The sequence below is a fragment of the Zeugodacus cucurbitae genome, chromosome 5 (assembly GCF_028554725.1).
Source record: "Zeugodacus cucurbitae isolate PBARC_wt_2022May chromosome 5, idZeuCucr1.2, whole genome shotgun sequence".
NCBI classification, from domain to species: domain Eukaryota; kingdom Metazoa; phylum Arthropoda; class Insecta; order Diptera; family Tephritidae; genus Zeugodacus; species Zeugodacus cucurbitae.
Window position 1 is genome coordinate 3,363,330 of NC_071670.1, and position 22,366 is coordinate 3,385,695.

General features: G+C 35.1%; 2 protein-coding genes across 6 annotated transcripts in view; one reads left to right on the top strand and one right to left on the bottom strand.

Moving 5' to 3' along the window:
* LOC105208777 (ras guanine nucleotide exchange factor R) overlaps positions 1-22,366 on the top strand; it is a 126,540-nt gene that overhangs the window by 89,408 nt on the left and 14,766 nt on the right. The gene's annotated exons all lie outside the window — the stretch shown is intronic.
* LOC105208776 (actin-histidine N-methyltransferase) overlaps positions 8,569-22,366 on the bottom strand; it is a 30,341-nt gene continuing 16,543 nt past the window's right edge. Inside the window, exons 2-3 of the mRNA XM_011178807.3 lie at positions 11,098-11,373; positions 8,569-9,412 (exon numbers count right to left, since the gene is read on the bottom strand). Of these exons, the coding sequence (XP_011177109.3) occupies positions 8,920-9,412; positions 11,098-11,373 (769 nt within the window). The 3' untranslated portion in view covers positions 8,569-8,919. The remainder of the gene's footprint in view (positions 9,413-11,097; positions 11,374-22,366) is intronic.

Below are 22,366 nucleotides of genomic sequence, written 5' to 3' on the forward strand. Positions count from 1 at the left end.
CATTTGTGTTCGGCGAACTGGCCTCCAGGGCGTATGAGCGACATGCAAGCGTAAAATGCATTACTAAATGCAGTTGATACAGTTATGTATATTGAAATTTATTTAAATATAGCAAAGTGTGACGTGCATTAAAATTTACCAAAGCTGTTGTATATTTAACTTGCTGTTGCATGCCGCTGGTGTATTGAGTGTGGCTGCAGCGTGCACCGCTGCGTATGCGTAACATATGTAATCTGCGTGTATTTACATGAATTATGCAAGTGCGGTTAAGTGTGTGTATTTTGACTAAATGGCATTTTGTGTGTGTTTGTGCGCTGCAAATATTGCATTCTATTGACGTTTAGGCACACTTTGGCATATCGAGTTTAATTAAAATGTAAATTGTAATTGACACTTTTGGCAAAATTTTACGCAAAATTTTTACAACCTCGGGGAAAACGCCGGTAATTGCTGTGAGCAGCATGAAAATTGCATTTCGTAGACATAAATAAAAGTTTAGTGCAAAAAAAAACTAACAAAAAATTTTCAAAAATGCATGAGAAATTAAAAAAAAATGAAAGACACCCAGTAGGAAGTTAGAAGCGAGAAAATAAATAAGAATTACAAAATATTACAAATAATGCACAAAAAAAACTAACCAATAACAATAAAAGAAACAAATTAAGTCACATTTAAAACACTTTGACAAATTCGAATTAGCTAATGGAATGTGAAACAAATCAAGCACTTTCTGCCATCACTTAACGCATCCTTACTTCAAAAATTATTAAATTTTGAATCTAACTTATTATTTTAGAAAATTTACTAAAATATAAAGCGCATATTTACTAAAAAATAATGAAATATTATTATTTTCACCCAATTTAATCAAAAATCCTCAATACTAACATTTTCAACACCTCCCATACAAATTGCAGTAACATACAGAATTTTTCGCATATATTTATAAATTTTTAAAACGTTTAATTTCAATATTTGTTGCCATTCAAGAACGTGCTCAAAATTGCAGTAGTAGTGAAAATAAAAAAAAATCAGTCTAAGCGTTTCATTGCCCGTATTTTTGTAGAAATGTTACCTACAAGCCTTAAATTACTACCAAATTGTGGCTGATAGCATTTACTTTAGGAATAAACTAAATCTTAATTTTGAAGAATTTTTCAAAATATTTGCAACATTTTATCTATTTCCTATAAACAATTGAGCGTGATCGCAATCGACATCTAATTAACCTCACCTGACTCCTTAACGCCAAAACTGAACTTGACTTCTAACCTGACTTCCCTTGACCTCCTGACCCTTCCCTCACTTCACCCCACACTGAAATTAACCTCTAAGCACACTCCACATGAACTCCTAAAAAATACGGACAATTCAGTATGATTTCGCGTGAATCCATTATCGACCCGTTACTTCTTCCCACACATGTCTACACGAGACTCACCAAAATATGAACAAATCTTACCCCCTACCCGTCAAAGTTTCCCCTTGTCAGAGGCCAAAATGTAAACAAACTCCTGGCAAAGGTCAATGAACTCAGCCAAAATGTAAACAAACCCCGGCAAAAGGTCAATGACCTTAGACAAAATGTAAACAAACCGCGGCCAAAAGGTAAACAAACCCTGCCAAACGTCAACCTGACCACAAAAGTGATCTCCCAAAATGTAAACAAACCTGACATCTCGTGATCCCCAAATGTAAACAAACCTGACACCACGTGATCTCCCAAAATGTAAACAAACCTGACACCACGTGATATCCCAAATGTAAACAAACCTGACATCACGTGATCTCCCAAAATGTAAACAAACCGGACACCACGTGATCTCCCAAAATGTAAACAAACCGGACATCACGTGATCTCCCAAAATGTAAACAAAGCTGACATCACGTGATATCCCAAATGTAAACAAACCTGACATCACGTGATCTCCCAAAATGTAAACAAACCTGACATCACGTGATCTCCCAAAATGTAAACAAACCTGACATCACGTGATATCCCAAATGTAAACAAACCTGACATCACGTGATCTCCCAAAATGTAAACAAACCTGACACCACGTGATCTCCCAAAATGTAAACAAACCTGACATCACGTGATCTCCCAAATGTAAACTATCCTGACATCACGTGATCTGCCAAAATGTAAACAAACTTGACATCACGTGAACCCCAAATATAAACAAACCTGGCTGAGGTCATTGACCTTTGGCTGGGGTTTGTTTACCTTTTGGCTGAGGTCATTGACCTTAAGACAGGGTTTGTTTACCTTTTGGCCGAGGTCATTGACCTTTGGCTGGGGATTGTTTACCTTTTAGCTGAGGTCATTGACCTTTGTCTGGGATTTGTTTACCTTTTGGCTGAGGTCATTGACCTTTGGCTGGCCTTTTAGCTGAGGTCATTGACCTTTGGCTGGGATTTGTTTACCTTTTGGCTGAGGTCATTGACCTTTGTCTGGGGTTTGTTTACCTTTTGGTCGAGGCCGACGTGTATAACGTTTTGGTCCAAGTCAATGAACTTTGGCGGGATTTTGTTGACATTTTGGTCGAGATTAGGGAATAAGTAACGGGTCGAGATTGGTATCACGTGTAGTCATACTAAATTGATTGCATTTTTAGGAGGTGATGTGGAGTCTGGTTAGGGATCAAATGCTGTTTTGGCGTTGAATAAGGAGTTAGGGTCAAGCTTGAATTTCTACATTTTTCAGGAGGTCCAGTAAGACGAAACTTGATTTTAATACCAGTAAAAAATTAAAATTTTATAGATTTTCCGAAATTATCTAAAATATTGCAATTTAAAAAAAAAAAATATTCAAAATTATGATTTAGTTTATTTCTAAAGTAGATGCTATCAGCCACAGTTTGGTAGCAATTCGAGGCCCGTAAGTTCAATTTCTACAAAATTACGGGCAATGAAGCGCAAAGACTGATTTTTTTTATTTTCACTGCTACTGCAGTTTTGAGCAGTTTCTTGTATGGCAACAAATACAAAAGTTAAAAATTTAAAAAACCACAAGCGATGAGCTTTCCAACACTGAAAGTTTCATAAAGATATACGAAAAATTGTGTATATTATAGTAATTTGTATGAAGGGTGCTGAAAATGCAAGTATTAGGAATTTTCGCGTTTTCGCGAAATTTTTATTTTTGCGACTATTTTTTTACGAAAATAAAGAGAAAATAATTGCTGCTTACACGAGAAATTAATTCTTATTTTGGTTTATTTTCAAAAATATTTTTATTACTTAGTTTTTACTCATGGAGAATTGATCGAAGAGTATAGCGAAGAATCGGAACTAATATTGAAAACTGCATTTTTTTTATATATAGTAAATTGTATATTGAAATGTTCAGTTTTGGAAAGCTTCTTACTTCTATTTTTTTTTTAATTTTGGTTTTAATATTATTTCCCTCGAAGAAAGTTGTTTAAATCCGATTTATTTGGAATAGAACACTTTGTGTTAAAATAAGTGGAAAGGGAGATTAAGATGAATAAGCAATACACGAGTAACATGTAGAGTTTTAAAAAAAAATAAATTTTCTTTTTTCAAAAATTAAAGTTTTAATAAAAATTTTAAATTAAAAAAAGAAAATTTCTATAATTTTTTGTTAGTATATGAATAAATAATTTATTATACAATATAAAAGCTTTTTGAACATAAATGCTTGTTGTACAATAAATTATGTATGCATCAGTTATAACAGCCAATGCCCTCCGCAACTGAAAAACCAACAAAAAATTCCATTTGTAAAAAAATTTTATACGCACAAATGTCGTTAAAACAGCCAACAAGTCGTATAAAATATTTGTCAAAGCAAAAACACCAAAAACACACTCACGCACAATGTTGATGACAGGCGTAAAATTAACGCCGGTCAGACTAATGTTAACCGCAGTAAAAATGTGTGTGGTAATTTGACATCGCGAGTGGAAAAGAGAGTGGCAGAATAAAATAGGCAGAAAAGTGGAAAAAAATTGTAAAAAAAATGGGAATGTAGAAGTATTAACAAAATGGAAAAAAATATAAAAAATTAAAATGTAGTAATATTAAAAAAAAATAACAAAAAATTAAAAAAACAAATTTTTTAAAAATTCAAAAATACAAATTTTGAAAATATAAAAAAAATGAATTTTAAATTCTGCTGAAAAAAACTGTTGGCATGTTGTAAGGGACAGCAATAAAATTGCACACACCCACCCATAAACACATAAAGCACATAAAAAGTGACAACATTGCTGACCGGACCACTGACAACGCCGACAACTAACCCATTAACTTCAACGAGCGCTGAAAGCACGGATTTTCACAAGCTTGCACAACACGGAGCAAAAAAATGCAGACACTAACACATGCATAAACATGTATAAACATGCACACACACAAATAAATCAAACGCCGAACGCGTACAAACTCTCTCGACGATTCGTTGAACTTTACTCCAAATTTAACTGCTATTGCTTTGCCCACAACTTTGTTGTTGTTGTTGTATTTTTTTTGGTATTTTGTTATTGCTTTGGCGAATTCCCGTTTGTCTGCTGCTTGCTTATCAAATGTCATTACCGCAAAGTAGCAAAACCCGAAAGGTGGTAAGAATTAAGTGGAAGAGAGCGAGAGAGGGGGACAGAAAGAGAGAGAAAAGAAGAAAAAGGGGCGTAAATGTGAGTGGGCGGTAGTGTAAGAAAACCATAGTAGGTCGTTGCTGAATGACAAAGCGGCTGACGCGCCAACAACTCATACATCAAATTCGGGCTGTAAGTGGACGAGCAGCTGAGCTCAGCAGCTCAGTGCAATCATTGCCGATTTTTTTTTTTCTTTTCACTGTTGTTATATGGCCTTTTACAGCGTATGGCAAAGGCTGATGGCTGATGACTGAGGCTAAAAGTGCGCTCGCATACACACTCAACAGAATTTATATGCGCGTGGCAGCAAAAGCGGAGCACATTGTCCTTGATGGCACTCACAGAGCGACATTAAAAATTAATAAGCGTACACAAGCGGACAAACAAGGCATGCCATGCCAAGGCACTTACAGTGATGGATTGAAATGGGCTGACAGGTGGACAAAAAATTTGCCGCTTTATTACAATTGAATGGAAAGTTCGAGGTTCAAGGCTCATGTTCAATGATAGGAGCAAGATTGGAATTCAATAAATTGATCTCTACTTCTTGGATAGAACAGCGGATGCAGCGAGTACCGAGAGCTGCCTGAATTAAAAAAGAAATAGACTGTCTCAGCTAACTCAGAACTGAGGAGCTCCAGCTCATTAGAGACGGGACTCCAGACTTCGGAGCTGAATTGACTTTCGAATAAGACGCTATAGGTTCTTACAGGTGTTTTGAAATCGCTTTTTAAGAGACTGAAGATCCGGATCGATCGGTTTTCAAATATACTGTACTGACGAAATCCAACTCGGACGAAAACGGAACTTCAGAGTTCGAAGCTAAATTGACTTCGGAAGAACCGCTTTGATCGATTTTTAAATATACTGTACTGACGAGCTCCATCTCGGTTGGAATCGGAACTCCAGGATTCGGAGCTTAATTGACTTTCGATCATTATAAAATAAGGATCCCCACTTCAAAGACCACCACTGTATACAGCTTTAAAGGTATTGCTTTCGGCATTTCAGCTATGCTGTGCTCTACAACTATGTATGTGTGTGTGCTATGCTGGATGAGTGCCCTCATTCGCTTTGTGTCACTCATCAATTCAGTTTGTGTGATGTTCCACACCCACACGCCACACTGTGACTTCAACTGCAGCTGGTTGACCTGCCGGCTGCCTTTTACTGCTCACACAAAATCATGATGCAATGCTTGTGCTTTAGTGCTGTCCAGCAGCGAAATTCCCATTGAATTATCGCTGCTTTTGATGCCATTGAATTTTTTCCCCTCCAACAGCGTCAACTTTGAGCATAGCGCAGGGGTGGTAGCGTGTGGTGCAGTTGAAAGAAATGCATGGCATTAATCAAGCGTTTGGATTATAAAGGAATTGCAGGCAATTCAAAGGTAGCAGGAAGCTTAGTTGGAGCTTTGATTTATAAAAAAAAAATTTATTCAAAATATAAAAAAAATAAACTAAAAAATAAAAAATATTTAAAAAATGTACAGTTACAAATTGAAAAACTTTATCAAATTATTATTTTTATTTTTCCGCCATAAAACGCTTCTAAACTTCTATTATTGCATTTTTCAACACCTAACCTACACGAAAGCTCATATGCGCCTAAAACTATGCAACAACTAACAACAACCTGCAAGGTTACCGCTGTTGTTACAAAGTTTGTGCTTATACGCTGCATACTTTTAGGCGCAGAATGCATGTGTAACAAGTAACTTTCACGTAACAAAATTTTAAATCACGCTTTTGGTAAATTTTCATTAAATTTTAATAAATTGCTTTACTTTGTTTAATTAAAAACCACAAAAAATTGTTTGTTGACCGCAAATAACAAGAAATTCGCTCAGCAATTCGCTAACACAATCCCTTTAGTGCCCTTCGTCTACAAAACATAACGGTCAACTTTAAATTTTCACTCAAAATGCCGACAAAACAATACCCTAATCACTCGTTCCGAAGCACAACAACAAATAGCCGCACACAAGCGCACTCAAAGAACCCCCCTAAATAACATAATAACTAAAATAAGAATGAGAAAAAATCTCCCCAGACTTTATAAATTTATATAGCAAATATTTTTGGGCCATTCGAAGTAAAAACTTTTATGAAGCTTTCAAAATCATACACACATGAATACTAATTGACTCATTAATATGTTATATGAAGGCCGGTAGCACACAGACAATTTCGTAAATTTACATATGTACGTTGTATAGTGCGTTTACTAAACATCTACGAACATTGTAAATACTAATGTGGGCCAAAGAATACATTTTAAATATTCAAAAGCGCAAACAAAACCAATCTGAGTCAAGTAATTCCATTTTATTGACTGCAATAACAACTAAATACATATAGACACATATTTAAATAACAGTAAATATGCCGTAACAGTTTCGGACCGAGCTTCTACTTCACAAATTTTAGTCGCTTTGATTTTTGCTACTTTAATATAATTTTGGTGATTTTTAAGAGCTTTTGACTGATAAAGCCAACTGATATTTTTTACAGTATTTTTAACATCGAAAGCTTCAGTCCAAACTAAAGTAAAGGGAGGCAATACTGAACTATTTTAGGAACTTTTGTATCGAAGCGTGGTTGAGAGTTTTCAATGGTAACTTTTCTATCAGAAAAATTTTAATAAATAAAAAATATGTTTACAAATTATGGATTAAAAAGCTTTGAAAGCGTTTATATTTCTATGCTGATCTTAAAAGCTTTCATAAAAACACCATTTGAAAACGTATCTATACAATCAGAGTATAAAAGCTTTCTAATCTATAATCGTCGACCGATGAGCTAAGGCAAAAGCTTCGTATTGACCAATCTGAGGAGCTTTTACTTATAAATGGATGCTGAGCTTAAAAGCTTTCATTAAATGTAAAATCGTATCTATATAATCAAAGTATAAAAGCTACAATAGAGCTTTGTAAAAAAGTTTAAACTGAATTTCATACCATCAATAGATAAAAATTCAATAGAATATAAAGGCACTACTCTTTTTATAAAATATCTCTAGATACACGCTTGTCAAATCTTAAAAAAAAAAATACCAAAATACAGGTAAAAGCTTCGAATTGACTAACCTGATGAGCTTTCGTACAAAGCTCAAACTTCGAATGTAGTCTTCCTATATTGAATTAGACCTATATGTGAAGAGATTGAAAATAGCTTAGTCGCCACAAGTTTGTTGATGGGAGTAATGGCCTCAAATATGAGCTACTAGAAGGGATCAAATTAAGTTTATTTAAGCAAAAGAATTGGATACATAGCTTAGACGCCGAAAGCTCTTTGATCAGGGCTATGATATGAACACTACTTTTAGAAGAAACCAAATTAGGTTTCCTCAAGCGAAAAAATTAGATACATTGGACGAATACAGAGGAAGGAGACAAAGTGAGCTTGAGAGAGAGACAAAGCGGCAGACAAAAAACGAGAGGGAGACAAAAACAAAGATAGGATGACAAAAAATAGAACGGGATAAAAAAAGAGAGACGACAAAAAAGGAGAGAGGAAGACAAAAATGAAAAAAAATGCGACACAGACCTACATATAGAAAATTTAAAAAATTCCACCTCGAAAAAATACGCAAAACTTTTTATAACAATGCAAAAATAAATAAATTTTTATTTTATTATATTATTTTTTTTATAATTATTTTTTTTTATATAGAAGCATGTTTAACAAACTCTATTTTACAGATAATACATTCAACTCGAAACAATTTGTGTTAGTAAGACCAAGTTTTTTAAAAAGCAGTTTTTGTTAGAAAATTCTTTTTTTATGTAATTGACATGAGAACAGAAAAAGAAGTTCAAAATGTGTTTAATAAATGCATGAACAAAAACAATTCTAAGAAAACATTTTTTTTTATTTTAAAATTAAAAAGTGAAAATATAAATAAATAGAAATATTTTTCAACATAAGTTCAAATATATTATTATACCTTGAATTGTAAAATTCACCGCTTTTTGTTTTTTTTTTTTTTTAATAATGAAAAATGGAAAATGAAAAATTATTGTGTGAATTAATCAGTCAACTAAATGCAAACTTACACAAATTATTTTGTAGAACTTAATATTAATCAAACTAAAACTAAACGAAACTAAAAATTTTAATTCGAAAAAATCAAAATAATATTAAATATTTTTATGTATGTTTTTGATGAGCATTATATGTACGTTTAAATGGCCACAAGAAATTTGCATGAATTTTATGTTATTTGTCTCACTGTACAACACTACACCTTTGTTCGTCTCGCCAGCTCGTCCGTCGCAGTCGCATATTTCACGTGTCACTTAAGTTTTGACGCGTTGCTTGGCGTAATCGAGCGCTGCCGCCAATATGCGCTTCTCCAACACACGATACTCCAGCACCATCGCCTCGACATAGCAGAGATACAGCTCACCCTTCTTGTACGCGGCCAGCTGCTCCTCGTCCGCCCCTAGCGTGGTGGGGAAAACGCGCAGCAACAACATCAGGCGTGTCTGCAAGTACTGCCAAGTCTTCGATTCGAGCGTAGTTTCGAGCGCACAATCGATATGCAACAGATCCATGGCACGCTCTGAGGTAATCCAGTGTTCCAGCTGTTGTGCGTTCATGTTGAAAACGCGCACGAACGCCAACAGTTCGGCTGAGATGTATTTGGGCGATGGCAGCACTTGCAAGATGGTATTCTTTGCTATCTGCATCTTTTGCAACAATTTGGCGCGTTTCTCCACCAGTGGATCGGTTGTGCCAAGGCCGAGTTTGATGCTGACAAAGTCCTTGGGATTGGTTGGATTGATAAAGCTGTGCGCCAATGGGTGGGTATGGAAAAAGGTGAAAATGAGGGGGAGTGGGTTGGTGGTAGAGATAGAAGAAAAATTGTGCGTTATTTCATTTTTTGTTGTAATTTTTGGATGATATGGGTGAGACCGAACCAAAAGCGCTGCTAATACAACAGAAAAGGTGTATAAAAGCTTGAGTGGTGATGGACTACGCCAATAGTAAAATAAGTTTAGCTGCTATATGAAGAGGTGTGCTAGAACTTGCGAATCCATATTTTCTTCAAAACACGGTTATCTTTAAGAGCTTGATTATCATAGAACGGGAACATTGGGACGAATGTAGGAATCTTCGACCCTTTACAGAATTCTTGGAAAAAACCTCAATTATTAAGGCAATATCAAAACGACACAAAGAAATAGAAGATAAGCTCGGTCCGGAGAAACTGTCAAAATAGGATAGACGGTACGAAATCGGCTTTTTGAAAAGAGAACACAAGTGCAGTTCTCCCGCTCTGAAGGATATAGTCCAAATTTAGGAGATGTTTTATGAAAATATATCGGCTTCTTTTGATCTTAAGGATCCCTGAATATTTTTTTTAAATACTAAAATTTCTAGAGAGCTTTACAAATCGGTTTCTTTTAGTGATAGGGACTTTAATAAATGAAAATATATTGGACACTAAGATCTTAAGGATCCCTAGGATTTAAGATTCTAAAATGTCTACAGAGCTTTTCAGATCGGTTTCTTTTAGAGGTAATGACTTATGAAAATGTGTCGGACACTAAGATCATAAGGATCCCTAGGATTCCAAATGTCAATGGAGCTTTTCAGATCGGTTTCCTTTAGAGGTAAGGACTACAATAAAGCCTTATGAAAATATATTGGACACTAAGATCTTAAAGAACCCTAGGATTTAATATTCTAAAATGTCTACAGAGCTTTTCAGATCGGTTTCTTTTAGAGGTAATGACTTCAATAAAGTCTTATGAAAATGTGTCGGACACTAAGATCTTAAGGATCCCTAGGATTTAAAATACTAAAATATCTACGGAGCTTTTCAGATCGGTTTCTTTTAGAGATAAGGACTTCAATAAAGCCTTATGAAAATATATCGGACACTAAGATCTTAAGAATCTCTAGGATTTAAAAATTGTATGCAACAGTAAGCATTATGAAAATATATTAGATTGAATAAATTTTAAAGAAGGCCTGAAAGCTTTTAGAATTGTAAATTGTCTACTAAGCTTTTCAAATTGGTTTCATTTAGTGGTAAGGTCTTTTAATAACAAATATCCGACTTTTTTCGGATATTTGATATGGCTTTTGTTCTGTTAAATTTTAAAATTGACTTTTTCAAAAATTTATTTTCAGTTCCTAAGACCACAAACCTTAGATCGAATATTCAAAATTTCTGACTGCTCTTTGAAATGATGTATCTTCAAAAGTTTATTATTGCGGAAGCTTTCTCAGTTCTGAAAGCTTCTGAGGTCGAAACATTCGGAGCTTTCGCCTATCTTTAGAGACAAGTGCCGCTTATTTATAACCTCAAATTTATTACTCTTCTAAGAAAAGCAATTGTATCGAAGCTTTATCCTCATAATATTGTATAGCTTTGAGCTTTTTTCGGTAACATGTTATTATGATGTCAATGACCTTAATTTATAGATTAGTTTTTAATTTTATGAAAAAAAAAATTCTTCACTTACCCGTTATGTATCATGAGATCAGCATTAGAACGATCGCCGTAATGTATGAAGATTTGTTCGCCAGCTTTGAAATCGGACTGAGCCGTGCTATCCATCTGCTGTGTTTCGATATTGAAGTAGGAGGTAATACGTCCCTGGCGATGATTGGCCATATCCCAGAAGGGTATGAGCGCCGCCATGGTTTCGTTGCCTTCACCAGCATTATCAGCACCGTTACGCAGGGGACGTGAGCGTGGTACTAAGTTCTCACGCGTCATGACAGTGGAGACGGCCCAGCTGTAGAGTGGAGTAGAAAGAAAAATAAATAGAGAAGAGTATTAGGGAGTGATTTATGCACAAGTATTGTTGGGGGATGGGGTCATATGTAGAAGTTCACGCAAGTGAGGAAAGTTTCTGATTGCCATTCACTTGGGAGTGGCCAGGAACGATTCTTTTGCATATGACTCAAGCAGCTCACGACTTCCGGTTTTAGACCAAGTATCCCCTGGGTAGCTAATAGACATCCGTTTGGAGGCGAGCTAAAGTGAGAAGGCGAAGCCCGCTTGTGCGGTTGTGCGTAGGGCTTGGGACCCACCACATAAAAAAAAAATCTCCCCAATGAAAACAAACACCGAGCCTCGGATGAGAAACCCCCCTTTTGATCGATGACGATGGAATAGATGTTCCATTACCCGACCATGAAGAAATTCGAATAGCAATTACCCGCTTGAAGAACAACAAAGCGGCGGGGGCCGATGGATTACCGGCCGAGCTATTCAAATACGGCGGCGAAGAACTGGTAAGGTGCATGCATCAGCTTCTTTGTAGAATATGGTCGGAAGAAAGCATGCCTGACGATTGGAATCTTAGTGTGCTCTGCCCAATCCATAAGAAGGGAGACCCCACAATCTGCGCCAACTACCGTGGTATAAGTCTCCTCAATATCGCATATAAGGTTTTGTCGAGCGTATTGTGTGAAAGACTAAAGCCCACCGTCAACGAACTGATTGGACCTTATCAGTGTGGCTTTAGACCTGGAAAATCCACAATGGACCAGATATTCACCATGCGCCAAATCTTGGAAAAGACCCGAGAGAGAAGAATCGATACTCACCATCTTTTTATCGATTTTAAAGCTGCCTTCGATAGCACGAAAAGGAGCTGCCTTTATGCCGCGATGTCTGAATTTGGTATCCCTGCAAAACTAATACGGCTATGTAAGCTGACGTTGAGCAACACCAAAAGCTCCGTCAGGATCGGGAAGGACCTCTCCGAGCCGTTCGATACCAAACGAGGCTTCAGACAGGGTGACTCACTATCGTGCGACTTCTTCAATCTATTGCTGGAAAAAATAATACGAGCTGCAGAACTAAATAGAGAGGGTACAATCTTCTACAAGAGTGTACAGCTCCTGGCGTATGCCGATGATATTGATATCATCGGAAGCAACAACCGCGCCGTTTGTTCTGCGTTTTCCAGACTAGATAAAGAAGCGAAGCGTATGGGTCTGGTGGTGAATGAGGACAAGACGAAATATCTCCTGTCATCAAACAAACAGTCGGCGCACTCGCGTCTTGGCTCCCACGTCACTGTTGACAGTCATAACTTTGAAGTTGTAGATAATTTCGTTTATCTGGGAACCAGCATTAACAACACCAACAATGTCAGCCTTGAAATCCAACGCAGAATCACTCTTGCCAACAGGTGCTACTTTGGACTGAGTAGGCAATTGAAAAGTAAAGTCCTCTCTCGACGAACCAAAATCAAACTCTATAAGTCGCTCATTATTCCCGTCCTGATGTATGGCGCTGAAGCGTGGACGATGACAACATCCGATGAGACGACTCTTGGGGTTTTCGAGAGAAAGGTTTTGCGCAAGATTTTTGGTCCTCTAAACATTGGCAACGGCGAATACCGCAGGCGATGGAACGATGAGCTGTACGATTTATACGACGACATTGACATAGTTCAGCGAATAAAAAGACAGCGGCTACGCTGGCTAGGTCATGTTGTACGGATGGAAGAAAACACTCCAGCTCTGAAAGTATTCGATGCAGTACCCGCTGGAGGAAGCCGCGGAAGAGGACGACCTCCACTCCGGTGGAAAGACCAAGTGCAAAGTGACCTGGCTTCACTTGGTGTTTCCAATTGGCGCCAAAAAGCAAAAAGGAGGAATGAGTGGCGCGCTCTGGTGGATTCGGCTATAATCGCTTAAAGCGGTTCCTACGCCAAATATATATATATTGTTGGATATATGCCTTAAACCCTAAAAGTCGTTTACAAATCGCTGTAACGCTTACAAACAAACCGCAAAAAATATCAGCGGTTACAAAAGATATCAGACAGTAATTTATTTTCCCATTCACTGTATCAAATCACAGCTTATTTATTTTTCATTTACAACCTTTTCGCTCAGCATCTCCGCGGCATACGGTCGGTCGGCGGCCAATTTCGTAGACAGATGACCATTTAAGCGCAAATCCTTTGCAAATATCTGCTTCCATTAACTACAAAAGCCAAGCCGCTTTCACTTAGCGGTATCTTTACGACAACCGTTAGCCGGTGTGGTGTTTTTTTTTTTTTTGTGCAAAAACTGGGTCAGCCGCAAGCAAGTATGGCCGATAAAGCCACCAAAGCATTGGAAAATAAAGAATCTCGCGCGCGCCAATACAAAGAGAATATGTGTGAGAAAAAGTGCATAAATAACGGCAAAGAAGAGAGAATAAAATATGTAGCATACTCAACGATGTTGTAAATGGCTCATTAAAAACTGTTTTACGCTATGGCAGACATGCTGTTTCAGATATGCTGTGCGCCTAAAAGTAGGCAAGGCAACTGCATAATTGGTGCGTTTAAATTAATTAAATAGCGCGCGAATGTTTCAATTAAATGGTGACGGTGGAAAACGGAATGCGTAAGCAGCTAATAAAAGAGAGTCAAAGAGAGCGAAAAGTGGACTCACAAAAAGTTTTCATACACCCACCTCCACCTCAAGAGGAAGTGCTCTTATAATTTTCTTCCTTTTCTACTTGCGCGCTTCACGCTTCTTATTCATTCGTCTTGTCATTTTATGCTCTCATATATGTCTGTGGCAACATTGATTTATGGCATTGTGTAAGCGCCAATGATGCGCCGCCGGTAGACTGTTTGTTCGGCTGCTTTTCAAGCACGAACGCAGCGCTTTTCCACTTGCTGCCTTAATTCTATTTACTTTAAGCACACCATGCATACCTCAAGGCGTTTGTGCGTGCGTGTGTAAGACATTTCTTTTTAATGGGAAAGTGGAAGTTTCAGCTTTCAATTCTTTTACTTTCTCTCAAATTTTTCGTCTACATTTTCTGGGTGAATTTTACACTTACCTCCTTGCTGGCTGATTTATGAGACAGTCAAAGCAGAGGCACAAGCAAATGCATACATTTGTTATATAAAATATGCGGCAGTATTTCATAGCCGCATCGCGCCGAAAGCAGGAAAAACAATATTTTGGAGAAGCACACTTTTAGGCGCTAAATGTGGAAAACCCGTCAGCACGCAGTGAAAAACTGTCAAACAAATTTTTTATATTTTTTTATTTTACTAACAAAAGCTTCTCTTCTTCACCCACATGCCTTCTACTCTGTTTACATTAAGACAGCGATGATTTGTTGCCGCTGGCGTGCCGTAGCTCATTGAAAACAATTTGAATATATGTGACAGCAAATTTGTGCAGCATACTTTTTGGCGGCAGCACGTATGCAGCGCCGTTATATATATTATGATTTATGGCCGTAGAGCGGATAATTTGTTGCCACTGGTAGGTAAGAGTTTTTTCAGTTGAAGGACATGAGTGAATTAATTTCGAGTTGAATTGTGGAGAGTTCAGGTGTGAGAGGACAGGGGTATATCAAAATTCTTGAGTAGCACCAATTATATTTTGATTAATTTTTAAATCGGTTGAGAATTTTTAGCATAATAATAGAAGATTTGTAAATATCTTTAAATAAAAAAGAGGTACATTTTTCATAATAGTAGATCAAACTTTCAATGTCTCCTCTAAATAACACCGTGAAGCTTCAAGAAGCTTGCCAGTTCAGTAGTCTATAAAACAGCTAAATTTGGTCGATAGACACTTTTCTAGGTCAAAATTAAAGAAATAAAACTTCCTAAGCTTCAGGAAGCTTTTGGGTTCAGTTCAACAGCCTATAAAAACCAAAATTCGACGATATAAACACTAAGCAAATTAAATGGCGTAGAAGTACCTATTATTTATTGAGCTTTCACTGAAAACTTTGCAGAGCTTTAAATAAAAACTTTGAAGAGCTTTCACTACAGATCTCACTGAAGAAAAGTAGCATAAAATTAGTCAGTGATTGCAGAGACACATATTACTGATTGAGCTTTCACTGAAAAATTTGCTTTGAAGAGCTTTCACTATCTAAATAACAGATCTCACTGAATAAAAAGTTGCAGGAAATTAGTCAGTGACTGTAGAGGCACTAAACAAACTAAACGGCTTCAGAGGACATTCAAGAGCTTTTAGTATTTAAAAACAGTTCTCACTTAGGAAGTGTAGCTTTATATAGGCAAAGTCTCAAAGTATCTCAAATTTCTAAAACTAGAGTAATAAAGCTTGATAAGCTTAATATGAGAGCTTTTATAGAATATTAAATTAAATAATCTTTACATAAATTCCATTTAATATAGGGGAAATTAAGAAACGGCTATGGAGAACTTTGGACTAATGAAAGAAGGATCTAACTATAGGCTCAGGTGGCCAGTGATAACCAGCACTTTCGTCCAGAGAAATAAGTATCGAAAAAGTTATAGTGAAAGTAGATAAAAGTAACTTCCGACCCGAGAAAGAAAAAGATGCGATCCATAATGCGACTCAATAGACTCAGGAGATATACCAAGTTTCCAAAACAGTTGTATAAGCTTTATATGAAAGCTTTTATAGAATATGAAGCTATAATGAGAGTAGGTAAAAGTAGCTTTCGACCGGAGGCAGAAAAAGATGCGATTAAATAGACTAGAATACGGATATACCAAGCTCCCAATACAGTTGTATCAGCTTAATATGAAAGCTTTTATTATGTAGATAATCAGTTATCATAGCTAGATGGCGACAATAATTCATAAAATTACGCATAATTGGATTTTTTTTGGTTGAAAAATATACAGGGCCCGCCTTACTAGATTTTTTCAGCCACGCTGCTCCGTTTTGCAATCTGATTGTCGAAGCAAACTAAATCGCAGCATTTGTTGTTGGTTTTAAGAAGTAGATGGCGCTGTAAATCTTTAACCTTTATGTGCTGTCACTCGGGTATCTATGAACTCAAGATTTTGCTTATTTTCAGCAAAATTTCATAAGTTATTTTAAACGAGAAAAGGGTGATTTTTAAACAAATTTTGAATTATAAATGTCAATAATTATTTTATAATTGTATTTGTTATCTCAGCTCTATGTATACTATATATTTTTTGATTTTCTGTCTTAATTTCCAAATCAAACAATCACTTGCCATCAAAGTATCGACAAATTGCATACAATACTATCTCTTTTGCACAAGCTCTCTCTGCATACATTTTGCGTAATTTAGCTTTACAAACTGGCGTTAAATCCAATTATTTACACAAAACATATTATTTGCCACAGAGATAATGAGCAGTAATTCAATGTTTTCCAATTGTTAATTAATTAGGATTTTCACATAAATTTGCATATTTGATTTATGACAGTTATTGTTTATTTTCCACACACACACATATTTATTCCAAAATGCAAAATGTCAAAAGCTGCAGGCAATTCGCACGCTTAATTGAAAATAAATGAACACAAAACAACAACAAAAAAGCAATAAATTTCGAAAAAAAAATCGGAAATGATACACACAAAAGTTACTAATGCCACAATAATTGAATAACGAAAACATAATCGAGTGAAGGTGAAATGCATTGAAAAAGTTGAGCTTACGGTGAGGCGGGTAATAGGTGGGGTGTGAGTTGAGTAGCACACAAAAGGTTTAATGAAAGTATTGTGTATTAGTTAAAGTGATTATATCAGTCAAATTGTGTGCTTGTGTGCACCCATTTTAATGCCTGTGACTGTATATTTGCGTAAAATGCAATTAGACTCAATGCAGCAATGATAAACGTAACTTATACAAATCCAAAGTCGAGTCAACAAATGCAAAATTAATTATCACAAATACATGCAATGCAATTACAAGTGTTTAGATAGACACACACATGCGCACATACGTGCATGTTAAATGGCATGCAGGCAGTCAGTAATTGCCACTTGAGCATACATACAGGCGCACACACTTCAAATGCATATGAATATGAAAATGAAATATTGAATATGTAAATGTTTATGAATATAAATGTATGCTTGTTGTTGTTGTTATTGTTGCTGTGTTGCTAAATTTATTTAGATGAGTCTGTTAAGCTTATATGAATATAGAGTGTCATGTGCGACTGAATAGCGGTGCATTTGTAGTACTTTGGCATGAATAACGGTAAATAAGTATTCGAGGTGTGTTCAAAAAATAACGGGAATATTCATTTTTTTATATTTAGTCATTCGTCAAGGTGCATTTGGTAGTACTTTCGCATGAATAACAGAAATTGAAATATGTGGTGTGTTCAAAAAATAACGGGAATTTTCATTTTTGAAACAAAAACAAAATATTTATTAGTCCATATTAATGTTGTCGTCTTTCGATATTATGCATTTATGCCAGGATTGCTCCCATAATAAAAAATTAAAAAAATAAAAAGAAAATTTTGAAAATTCCCGTTATTTTTTGAACACACCTCATAAGTGAGTCTACTTGCTTGTGTGCAGCAAGTAGAGTGTAAATTACACATAAATAAATCATGACTAAAACTTTTGCCAACTTGAGTGTAAGGCAAGCAAATGTGTGTGTGTGTATGTGTGTGGCGACGAAAGATCAGGCGCATCTCACACACAATTATTAATTTATATTCACACATATCTTCTTTTTGAGTTTACAAAATGGTGTCTCAACTATATACTTTGCTGCATTTCTAACACACTCCTTCTGTGCGAAGCATCCGCGCTGAGTGCACATGCACTTAGTTTGCGTGCAGCTGCTGCAGACGCTTCCATAAAATGTCTAAATTAAATTACACAGCGCGTGCTTTGTTACAGTAAAAAGGTGTGAAAGTGGCAGCAACAACAACAGCAGCAGCAGCAGTGCATTAACATATGTACATATATGCTACTAGAGCTGAGGATCAGTTGTGCAACAGCCTAGTGCGGAGTTAAGAAAGTTTTGTATTGTATGTAGTATTAAGGAAGAGCTTCAGTTGTGTACTGCACTTCTTCGCGATTTAATTAGACATCCCTCCAGGCACAACTCGCTTAAACAATCAGCTCTCGAACTCCATATGAGCAAAATCTGTAGGATCCACAAAGGAGTTTGTCAAGAGTTAAGAATCGGAAAGTATAGCGAGCTTACGACTAGTGAACAGCATATCTGGCTCTTAATGGGACCAACCAAAGACTCCGGTGGTATCCATCACTATCGACTAGAACTTCCGACCAGTGAAAAAAGAAAGAACAAAGCACATAATAAAACCAACTTGGCTAAGTGGATATACAGAGCGCCAGAGAAAGTAGCAACTTAGATCCGTTTTGAGATCAACTATGCTCGGGAAGTATAAGGAACTTCCGACTAACTAGGATCAGAAGCTATACAGAACATCCGACCCACGAAAAAATTGATCTTGAATCCATAATGGGATTAAATAGACACTGGAGCTATGCCAAGCTTCCAAGCGAAGAAAAAAAGCTTCAACCTATAAAAAGACCATCAAAACTCAGTTAAAGAAAAGCTTCGACCCATGATGTAACCGACTTGGCTCAGTGAATAAACAGTGTGCCAGAGAAAGCAGGAATTTAGATCCGTATCGAGATCAAGTAGGCTCAGGATATACAAAGTCTCCGCAAGAGAATGAAACTTCTTCTTGTAATAGAACCAAATGGGCTCAAATATTGTACAGAGCTTTCAAACATAAACAATCAGCAAGCAAACATAAATTCAAACAAACATAAACAGCAATAGATTGAGCCCATAATGGAGGCAGGAACACATAGCTTACGATCAGAATAGGTCGGATCAGAGAAATAAATAACGAAATGGCCATAAAGAGAGAGAGTGTAAATAACTTCCGACCAGCGAAAGACAAAGCTTCCATCCATAACGAGGTCAACAAGGTCGAAGAGATATACAGAGCTTCCGACCAGAAAAAGTTTCGACTTCGATTCTTCTGATTATCTCCATCTCCATTAAGAGATCTCCATTAAGAGATCTATATATGTATGTCGTCGTCTTGGATTAAATAGAGAAAATGCTTCGAGATCAACCAAACTCAGGAAGCAAAAAAACATCGACTCTTAATAAGGCTAACTAGATTCAAGGTGTATGTGGGAGACGTTTATTCCGAGAAAGAAGGAGAGAAAAGAGAGGCCCCTAAGAAGACCACTACATAAAAATTTAAGCAAGTAGAAGAAAATTATAGAAAAAATCCCTGCCCACAGTTCTATGGTATATCGTTTTACATGTTATAATTACTATAAATCGATAATTTATTACAACAAATACCATAACGCGTACACCAATTGACAAGCGGCCGACACAAGCCACAATCTACTCGGTGAACGTTATGCCGCCAATCAGCAATCAAACGCACGCCTCGCGTTACACATAACGGTAATGGCAATAGCACTGTTTGGACAAGCCAACAATGCAGGGAGGCCAACAGGCGGCCTCTGTCGGCCGCGCTATCAGTCAATGTAACGTTACATTGATTAAATGTTTGCTTTTACGCGCAATTAAATTTTGCCGAAAATGCCAAAAGTGCCAAGGCATTTGCATAATATAATTAGCAGCTTATCAGATGAGGCGGGTGAGTGAGGCGCTAATTTGTTGTTGGTTGGGGGAAGTAAATTATATGATAAATGTTTACACGCAATTGCGCCTAGTTGTAGGCCGTAAATTTGAGAGAGTGAGATAATGGAGGGTGAGGTGTGTGTCGGAGGAGACTACTAATAATTATTGCAAGAATGTATGACATGAACTAAATAATTTAAAAAAATTAAAAAATATAAATTTAAATTAAAAAAATTAAAAAAATTAAATTAAAAAAATTAAAAAAAAAATTAAATAAAAAAATTAATTAAAAAATTTAAAAAAAAAATATTTTTTTTTTTTTGAAAATTAAAATATTTAAAAAAAATTTTAATAAAAATTTAAAAAATCTTCAAATTTAAAAATAAAAAATATGAAAATTATAAATATAAAAAAATTAGTTTTTGTATATATGTTAATCAACATATTTCACATGTTACTGACCCACACAAACACAGAATTCCAAGCTACAGCTTGCCCAAGCCAACTCAAGCACACGCAATACGCCACAACCCCCCAACTAATGCGGTCAACGAGTAGCTGATCATCGACACTACATTACACACCCACATAAACACACACATACTCACACAACACCGCGCCACGCCACAGCAAATTGCATTTGTTTTTGTTATTGTAAACACTTCCCTCTCACATGTTTGCGCTTTTTGTTTGTGATTTGTTGTGGATTTCCCGTTAGCCGGTTTACAGTTTGCCATTTCCGCATTAGAGCAGCAACAACAACCACAAAAAAATAAAAGCAACAACAAATTTTCAAAAGCGGATGTTGTGGGCAGCGATTGAGAATTTCAGTCGAAATCTAACACGAATTTAATAACGGAAAATATTAGAGGCACCGAAAGTGCGAGAAAGAGAGAGAGTATGATAGGATAGAATGTAAGAGCAAGAGAGGTGAAGTGCACTATGCACGCCAACCATAGAAAGTTTGCGTGAAATCAATGCCGGCAATGCGTTGAAACTCGCTTGGTCATCGTCACCGTCAGCCGCGTGTGTGCGTGCGGCAGCAAAGGCAAACGAAACGAGAAATGAAAATATTTACCGAACTGGAAATCAATATAGGCGAAGCATGGTGAATTTAATTAGGATTTTAAAGTTTTATTTCTGGCATAGCGAATGTTACGCATTTTCGGTGATAATGGCCGGGGTTATGTGGGTGTGTGTATGGCAAAAATTTACCTTTCCATTATGGTATGTGTGAATGGTGCTGAGGTTGTGTATACGACGTGGTATTTGCTGTGAAATGGCTGCGAATTGCAAACGTGAAATATTTTGTGAGTTTTATATATACAAATAGCGAACCAGAAAATGCTAAGAATTTAATTAATATTGTAATTTGTTAGTAAAATATTTTTTAAATATATTTTGTGTGATGGTAGATATAAAGTATATTAAAATATTTTGGAAATATTTATAATGGGATTGCGAGAATGATTTTGAGTGAAGATGAAATAAAATATTTTTTTTATTATTAAAGAATATAATAAAAAAAAACAATAAAAACAATAAAATAAAATAAAATAAATAAAATAAATAAAATAAAATAAAATAAAATTGAAAAAAAAATAAAATAAAGCAAAATAAAATAAAATAAAATAAAAAAAATAAAATAAATTAAAATAAAATAAAATTGAAAAAAATAAAATAAAATAAAATAAAATAAAATAAAATAAAATAAAATAAAATGAAATAAAATAAAATAAAATAAAATAAAATAAAATAAAATAAAATAAAAATAAAAATAAAAATAAAAATAAAATAAAATATAAAAATAAAATAAAATAAAATAAAATAAAATATAAAAATAAAATAAAATAAAATAAGATAAAATAAAATAAAATATAAAAATAAAATAAATTAAAATAAAATAAAAAAATAAAATAAGATAAAATAAAATAAAATAAAATATAAAATAAAATAAAATTAAATTAAATTAAATAAAATTAAATTAAATAAAATTAAATAAAATAAAACAAAATAAAATAAAATAAAACAAAATAAAAATAAAATAAAATAATGTTTATTAATATTTTTATTTTATGAATTTTTATTTTATAAATAATATAATTACAAACTGAATACTTAATAACCTAACTTACTAATCTACAAATAATTTGCAATTATTTTAAATTTTGTATTGTTTATAAAAAAGGAAATTTCAAAATAAAAACAAAATTTTATAAATTATTATAAACATAAAAATATAATTATATAATTTAAATATTAAAAAAAATATATAATTTAAATAACATATAATGTTAAAAAGTAAAAGTAGAAATAAAATTTTGAAAATTTATTAAATAAATTAATAAATGTCAGTCACATTAAAAAAATTAATAGAAGTATTCAAAAAA